Genomic DNA, 8,491 nt, shown 5'->3' with positions numbered 1-8,491 from the left:
ACATACTCACCAACACATCACATTCAAATCTGCCATGAAGATCAGCATATTCAGCAACTTCTACAAGAAGCCAGTACTTAGTTATCTACTTATTGTAAAAACTGTATAATTGTGAATGTAACTACTAAGCTCATTCCAAGAGGCACAGTTGGTATTCTGATTCCTCTTTTAATGTTTCTTTATGCACTCCTGAATTTGCTTCTTGGGTTGTATTCTTTGAAGAGCTCCTTTTGAATCCTATAACTTGGAAAGGTAACTATATAACAAGGAAAGAAAACAGATGAAAGGAAATGAAATGAAAAGGAATGAAAGGAAAATTAGCAGTTGTTTTTTTTTTTTTTTAATTGATACCACACATTTATTTCTTGAACTATTACAAATGTTTTTTTGCCATTTTTGCCTAAAATAAGTTTTCTACCCACACTAAAGTAGTCAATGTATGATTAGTATCTTCATCAAGAAAGTTTAGTTTCAGTATCAAGACAATACCCAATTGGTCATGGACCATGTTTGTCTGGTACTGTAGACTAATGCAACTAGTCTACTGTAATTAAATGTAGCTATACCAATTTATACCACCTTTCACAAATATTTGTGAGTCAGATTATACCAATCTTCCAAAACACCAGCTTAGGATAAGCCTCAGTATTTCCCAGTTTCAACTCTTCAAAAATCAATAAGCAATAAAGCCCCCTTCGTGGAATTACCAGTTGTAGGTTATGGCTGTCACAAGCAACCACAGCATAAAATTTCTTTCATAAATTGAACATACAGTTATTTTCCTCCTCTCCTAATTCACTGGCAGCTGGTTCCAAGAACCTTGGCGCTCTGCAAGGTAAGGCCTCCTCCCAGTATTGGAGAGATTTCAGGAACGTAAGTGCATGCAACTTTTATTCAAGTCCAAGTTAATTCGAAGAAAGAAAAAAAAAAACAGTTCCAGGTGAAACAGTCTTTTTTTTTTTTTTAAATACAAATATATCTAAAAAGGCCATTTCAGTGCCTTATTTCATTTACTTTAAACAGTCTGCCTGTTTACTAGAAGCATGTTCCTTCATTACATCAAGGATTATTCTCCAGACACCTTTTCTTTTCCCGAGCATTATTAAACGTCCTTCCCAAAACATTTTTTGTTAGTTTAACTGTATGGATCAACTCTTTTTGTCTCATTTTTTTTTCCCCAGATTCTGTGTTAGTCTTAAAATACTCCTGGTATAAGCCGGTAAGGCACTGCAGCAGTGTAGTGCTTCCAGTCCTTCCCATATTTGCTGAAACAACGGTGTTCATCCCTAATGCAACGGTGAGTCAACAGAATCGTCATATAAACGATGTAGAAATAAGGCAAGATGTGTTCAAACCCACAAGTCAGGCAGTAGGCCAGGGAGCCCATCAAATCTCCCGTGTAGTTAAAATGGCGTGCCCAGCCCCAAAATCCTGAGGTCATCAGCTTGCTGTAGTACTTGGTCCCATCCACAGACATGTAGGAGCACTCAATGTATTCTGGCTTCTTCCCCCATATCCTGCAGTTGCCGTTTGTACGACGGAAGAGATCTTTCTGGTGGTTCGTCATTCTGAAGATATAATAGCCAATCAAGCCCAACATCAAGACCCCTATGGCACTGGCTGTGCTGAGCTGCACAGGGTGGTAAACCAAGTACAAACCCTGGGGAGCAGAAAAGAGATAATCAGTGCTTCACTTTAAAAACATGCTTAGGATGTCAGACTAATTCCTTGACCTCCAGTGAACAGAGGGGAAAAGAAGTACCTGTAAAACTATGTAATATTTTCAGAAAATATTTTCTGCTTCCAACATTGCCTCTGTCTCTCTTTCCAAAATTGCATTTCATAGGACAAACAAGAATAAGGGAGAAGTTGTGAAGATGCAGACTAAATGAGACAGGGGAAAATAGAAGCACACACATAAAAACACCCAACATCCAGGAGTACAGAAAGGGCCTGAAAGAGTTTAGAAAAAATATACAGACAAAATAGACAGTGTCAGAAAGGGTTACAAAAGATGGAGAGGAAAAGATGTCAATTCCATGCAGGGACAGTAGGCTCTACTGCAAGTGTACTGCTATAAGAATATTACGATGGTTAGTTAGCATTCAAACCATCAAGAAAGAAATTAAAATACAAATCATTCTGCTGGGAAGAGTAGTTCTGGAAGGTTTCCTTCCTTTTAGCCCAAACATCTATTGTACCACATTTTTACCTGCAGAGTGTAGAGGTAAGGCAACCAAACACAGTCTCCCCAGCCCAAGTACCATCCAAAATGATCATGGCAGATATCAATCGTTTTCAAATACCAGGCTTCATTCCAGAAGAAGTCCAAAACATAAATGCCCTGAAACAGAAGGATTCTGCTTTAATAACACAGCACTGTCACCTGTCATCCTGTCTACCAGTAACAACCTAATCTTTTGTTCCCCCTTACAACAAAATCTCAAAGCCGATGTTTTCATTTTAACACTTCAAAAAATAAAGGCATTAAGAGGAACCCAACATATACAGCAGAGATCTATAATAAAATCTAAATCTAAAATCTAAGCAATAATAAGTAATACAAAGCAGTATTAAACAAAATAAATTAGCACATGGAAAATAGCTGCATTACTTAAGGATGCACATTACTTAGGAAATGCACTTGCGTTTTATTGCTCCTGCCTCTCAGAGAGTAGGAATAGAGCTTGTATTAAGTAGGCTCCCATTTATAATAATAACAATAAATGAATGAATTCAAACTGTTAGTTGTATGTATTACTTTGGGGTCTTCTCAGGAGAAAACAGCACTGGAGTGGCTATTTTTAGGTGTTGGAGACACCTGCAGTTCTGCATGTCTTGAGGAAAATAAAGTAAAGCTCTGTACTCAAAAAAACCTGCCGCAATCATGCTGCAACTAAAAGCTACAGAATTTTGTCATTGTTCTCCCTGGATTCAAGATCAAGCTAGAACATTGGCTCAGAAAAATCTCTCTTAATTTAAGCCTATACTGAAATCTGCTGGTGCAGACATAACCGTGCAAGTGGTAGCAGACTGGATTATTCAGAGTGACATGCTGAATGAAAAGTGTCCAAAGAAGCAAATCCCAAAGCATCAGCACTGAATGACATCATTCAGGCTAGGAAGAATAATTTAAGTTCGGTTTCAATGCAAGAGTTTTCTCTACTTTAATACTAGTTTATTTCCAAATTGGTATCTTCTTGTTTTCCTCCTCCAAATTTACCTGAAGGACATTTACAAGGATCATGGAGTTGGTTACTTGGCCATACAGCTCCTGTTGTTTAGCAGCATAGGAAAGGTTAATCAGAGTCCAGGCTACAATACCAGGGCGCCCATTGAAGAACAGCTTGAAATCAAACCACTTTCCTATTCGAGGGTTAAATTCGATCCCCATCATGTAGTCGTAAAAGAAGTTGCCAGTGAATTTGCTAGAAAGTATAAAAGATTAAAAATTTATATTGTTATAACAAATGCACATAGTATTCTGACTATACATTTCAGATAATTTCCTAAGGGGCCTGATAAAACAATAATGAAAATTGTAAGACCATGTAATGCAATATAAGGTAACGATTAAACTAAATTATTACAGTACAAGAGATAAATTGTAGTTTCAGAGGCATTGTGCTTAAACTTGCTATCACTTTTCACAAGTCCAACTATAACCTTATTTGCTAGTCATAAATAAAACAGATGCATCCATGACACCAAGGATGCCACAGTTGCATGACAAGCAGCATGAAACAACGGATGGTACATGTCTTAAAGTAAAGAACCACAGTTCTACATTACTGTATGCCTGATTTCCTTGTATGCTCTTATTAAAAGAACGTACCAGTCTTTGGCATTAGTAGGGAAAAAGTAGCCTTTTATCATCGCAAATGTGGAAACTACATATCCCAGGATATTGGCACACCACAGGAGAGGAATCCAATTGTCAAAAATGATGGTAGGCGAGAACCAGTGGAAGTAATAGGCATTTGCAAACCAAAGTACATGGGTTATGATCCAAGCCTGGAGTCCGTTGATTTCATATTTATTTACTACACCTAAAGTAGGAAGGAGAAAAAAATCAATATTACCAATATTATATTAGTACAGTTATTAATAAGGATATGCATAAAATAACCAGGTCCATCAAGTGCTCATGAAGTGACCTACTCTCCTTACCTTCCTTGAATGTCTCCCTCCGAGTTCAGTATCTTGCGGCACTTTTCTGAGTTTCATTAGATTCTGCCGCAACCTGTACACTAAGCTTTTTCTTAACTCTCTTCACAATAGCATCGATTTGTGAATCTCACCTACAATCAGCTAAGTTCTCAAGTTATCCTCTGTGACACTTAGCCCACAACTTGCATTATGCTCAAGTCTTGCTGGTTAACTTGGCTCAGATAGGCATGACTACATTGTCAGATTCTAGCAATAGTCTGCTGTTGATTTAAAGCAAAGTTATCAATCTGTATTTTTCCACTGCTGATATTGTCCTTGCTGTATTTTACTTAAGTATGTACTGATCACCTAATTACATGATAAATAGCTTTTTAAGAGACAGAAGTTCCGTAATTTATTCTAAAAGAAGATGAATATTACTTTGATTGTTTGAAATAAGCATATTGAAATTGAAAACATTCATGTTCACGTTTCCTGCAGGTATATACAGAAAATTAAGGACTAAGTACAGAAACACTATAATTTAAAAAAGAGTGCGATTATGTTGTGGTACATCCCAAGGAATAACTTACCAGCAGGAGTGACAGCACCTTCTTGTACACCTCCTACATATCCAGGAAGAAACTTGTGGCAGAAGTCAGGAACAAACACATACAAAATCACCTAGAAGTGAGGGAACATATTAACAGTAAGAAAACAGACAAGACAAAACCCCCCAAAATTTCATACACATACCAAGGATAACAGTAAGTTTCAGTTAAGTATTAGATAAGCAAATATTATTAGATTAGCTGTTGTGAATTTAGACCAGTAATGTGTCCAAACTACAGAACATTTTCAAAGACACCCTTCATATATGGTTGTAAGCCTTTTTTGGCTGAGCAGGAGGACTGTTTCTAGTTAGATTCAGGTCCTTATCCTTTAATTTTAAAACATTGTACTTAAGTAACTTTCCAATTTGGAAAACAATGGCAGTAGTTTGCTAAGTTTGATGATATTTTACAAAAAATTAAAATTTCACAAATACACATTCTTTTACAGTTTGTCGATAGAAAGATACATCCCTTCTGCAGTTAACTTATGATAATACTTATTATGTATTAATTTAAAGTAAATTAGCATTTTTTTACATGGTCTGTTTATCTTAACCATATCATCTTAGACTCTTGTAGAAGTCATTCATCTAAAGCATCTGAATTTATGTTGTATGAAATACTTATATCACAGTTAGCTGTGAGAACAAGCAGTACTGGGATTTATCTAGCTGCATTATCCTGTCCTGACTCACTGCCACACACAATGACTTAGCATGGTATTATATGAGACTCAACAGAAAGAACAGCAATTGTGAGGCAACCCTCTTTCACCATAAGACCAGAACTGGTATCCTGAGTGCTTAAAAGCCACATAATCTCTCAGTAATTCCTGAAATTTTCATCTGGCAGGTTGTTTTGCCATTACGTAAAAAAATAAAGCATTCCAGTTAGTTCTACCTTTCTTTCATCTGAAGGATAGCTACATGCCTGTACACACACACTACAACTAGACTGTAACTCAATAATATACCTGGAAAGCAACCCAAATAATATAGATGCCAGCAGCTGTATAGGTCAGTGTCGGAGTCCTGTTCCAGATGTCAGACAGATGTTTATTCCCCATGAGCAAGTCAATGAGCGGATCAGTCAGAGAGCACTGGTACTGGTCACAGGACATTATGAAATAATACACAATAAGCGGTGCAAACATGAGCAGGAACAGGATGCTTGCCAAGGAAAACCAGTCTACCTCCCTGTAATCCAAAACAGAACATTTTTTTCCAGCTTTCCGTTATGACAGCAGTTATGATAAAGTAAAAAAAAATATTTTTCACTCGTCTTTTTAGACTAACTGGATGAAAAAGGGAAAATATTTTTAGGGCACATGCATTTCCTTGGGTCAAATAGTGACAGGAAGTTTAGCATATTACATACTTTACCACAAACTGTTATAAACCTATGCTAGTTAATCAGAGCAACAGAACAGATAATATCTCCCCTCCAAAAAGCACACTATTATTAGCCTTTACATGTTTGATGGCAGTCAGATACTACTGGTATAGCGTTCAGTTGGAGGCGGTAATAGAATCACATGAATACTGTGCAAAGCTTGGAAACAGAGGAGATAGACCCTGAACAGCCAGAAGCTGAACATGCTCCAGCACCACTGTCTGTGGCAAGAAACTGACACCCACTGCTGTTTTCAGCTGCAGTACAATACTCCACTAGTATTTGCACCACACTTTGACAACAGGAATATGGGCCATAAACCTTGCTACTGCAGGTGGTGTCAGCCAGCAGCACCACAGATGGGTGCCTATTTTCCAAACTGCAGCAAATCTTTTGTTTAGCCTTTGAAGAAACTACAATTTTCACTGAATATTATGGTTTTTCATTTTGCAGGAAGGGTTGTATTTTAACCCAAGCCATCTGGCAAGCTCCATATTTAAAGACCTTGAGGAACTCTTCTTTGGCACCTGTTACTACAACTCATTAACCAGGAGCTTTCAATGTTAGGTCAATGCACCCATCTTTCAAAAACAGAGTAAAAAATAACGTAACATCTGTAAGAGCACGTAAGAACTGATTTGAAATACAGTGACTAATTAGGGTTATCAACTCCTCTCACCATGCTCTTCCCCACTGGACTTGAGAAGCTTGAGTATCATTTTGGATGTTTTTGTGGCTTCGTTCTTCAGATTTTTTCTCCTCGTGGGCTGCCATGGCGTTCTCTGTGAAATAAAATATTCATAACATTACTCCAGCTTGTTCTCGCTAGGTCTTTTGGCTCTACTGAAAAGAAATACAAGTTATTAAAAACAATTAAATAGCTTTCAATTATGAGAAGTTTGGGAGTGAAGAAGAGGAAAAAAAAAAATATTTCCTAAGTCCTTCTGCCCTGGGCTGGCCTCATCCCCAAGGCCCTGCCTGGCCATCCCAGGTCTATGTCTGACGCTGGTTCCCTTCACCAGGCCTCACCCTGACCTTCATCCCTTGGCTGATGGCCCGGCCCGGCCTTGGCCCAGCTGCATCACCACGGGCCTGCCTGGTAATCACGGAACGTGGCCCTGACCTACTGACTGATTTCCCTCAGTTATCGTTAAGTGCTAACAGCCACCTTATGTTTCAGCACAGACATGTAAAGTACTGTCAGAGATAGACACTTGGCTGAGATGTGAGACAGAAGTCACCTCATTCCAGGTGTAAATGCTTCCATGACAAAGTTTCTAACGCAAGTAAAGCACCGATCTAAAGACAATGCCATCGAGTATATTCAAGACAAAACAGACTGAAGAGACTTAGTGTACCAATGTCAGAGTGCAGAAGTTTAGTCCAGTTAGCGGTGTCAGTTTTGCTTTACAATAGCAATTTTCCCAAGACAGAAAGGCTCTTAACCAGGAAGCATCAGTCAGAAGAACTTTGGCTGGACGAAGCCTTTGAAGTCACTCAACTCAGCCCCACCTACCTGTGCTGAGAGCATGGCCAGCTTACACCAGACTGCTCAGAGCATTGCCCAGTGAAGTTCTGCGTATTTCCAAGGATTCCCATGATATATCAGTCCTTCTGAGAAAGCAGGCCTCATCTCTGAGCCGGAAAATAAATCCTAGGCTGAGGCTTTTCATAGCATTTAGATCTGTCCGGGGCTCCTATGTAACCAACAGCCCCGTTACTCCGCAGAGCTGGGAAAGGGATTTGAGAACTGCTCAGCCTGCTCCCCTCCGAGCACACCCAACCTTCCCCTTCCCGGCTCCTCAGCCACCTGCCCACCGCGAGGCGGCCGCGGGCACCCACCTGCAGGCAGCCGCCGCCGGAGCCTCCTCACCCCCCCTCACCTCACCTCACGCAGCTCCCGCCGAGCGCAGCTCCCCCAAGCGCCTCGGGCCCCCCACCCGCCCAGCTCGGTCCCGCCCCCTCTCCGCCGCGCCAGCCAATCGGCGCCGCGCTCCCGCCCGCCCCGCGCCACCCCATTGGCGGAGCGCGCTCAACCCATGGGCCGAGCCGCGGCGCGGGGCGCGGCGTGGCTCTGGGGGGGTCTCGCTGCCGGCACCACCCGGTGCGGCCCCGCCTCGCGGCCTCGGCCCCCGCACGGCGGCCGTGTGGCTCGGGGCTGTGCCGGCTGCTCAGTGCCCGGCACCCGTTCAACCGCCCTGCGCCGTCTGCGTGCTGCGGGGCTCCGCAGCTTCAGCACAGAGGCCTCTGTGCAACACCAGTTGTGTGCTGGGGGCAAACAGCCGGGAAGGCAGCAGGGCAGTGGAAGCCCCATTCACTGTGGCCTTCCTCAGCTC

The 8,491-nt window shown here is 41.1% G+C and overlaps 1 protein-coding gene across 1 annotated transcript; it reads right to left on the bottom strand.

Moving 5' to 3' along the window:
* Positions 1–958: 958 nt before the first annotated feature.
* DHCR7 (7-dehydrocholesterol reductase) lies at positions 959–8,056 on the bottom strand. The gene is made up of 8 exons (XM_035327635.1): positions 7,998–8,056; positions 6,835–6,937; positions 5,737–5,959; positions 4,743–4,833; positions 3,836–4,049; positions 3,224–3,428; positions 2,213–2,344; positions 959–1,660 (listed from the first exon to the last, which is right to left on the bottom strand). The coding sequence occupies exons 2-8, from the start codon at positions 6,927–6,929 to the stop codon at positions 1,196–1,198; spliced, it is 1,425 nt and encodes a 474-aa protein (XP_035183526.1). The 5' UTR covers positions 6,930–6,937; positions 7,998–8,056; the 3' UTR covers positions 959–1,195.
* Positions 8,057–8,491: the final 435 nt, after the last annotated feature.

Source organism: Oxyura jamaicensis, chromosome 5 (genome assembly GCF_011077185.1).
Source record: "Oxyura jamaicensis isolate SHBP4307 breed ruddy duck chromosome 5, BPBGC_Ojam_1.0, whole genome shotgun sequence".
Classification (NCBI taxonomy): Eukaryota; Metazoa; Chordata; class Aves; order Anseriformes; family Anatidae; genus Oxyura; species Oxyura jamaicensis.
Note: the sequence above shows the minus strand (reverse complement) of the source record. Positions and strands in the feature narration are given on the sequence as shown.

Excerpts from the sequence above, each read along its gene's own strand:
- DHCR7 (XM_035327635.1), bottom strand. The coding sequence starts at position 6,929 with ATGGCAGCCCACGAGGAGAAAAAATCTGAAGAACGAAGCCACAAAAAC. Across the intron at positions 4,834-5,736 it reads TTATTTGGGTTGCTTTCCAG|GTGATTTTGTATGTGTTTGT; the intron begins GTATATTATTGA and ends CCTCACTTCTAG. Across the intron at positions 4,050-4,742 it reads AGGTGCTGTCACTCCTGCTG|GTGTAGTAAATAAATATGAA; the intron begins GTAAGTTATTCC and ends TTCCTACTTTAG.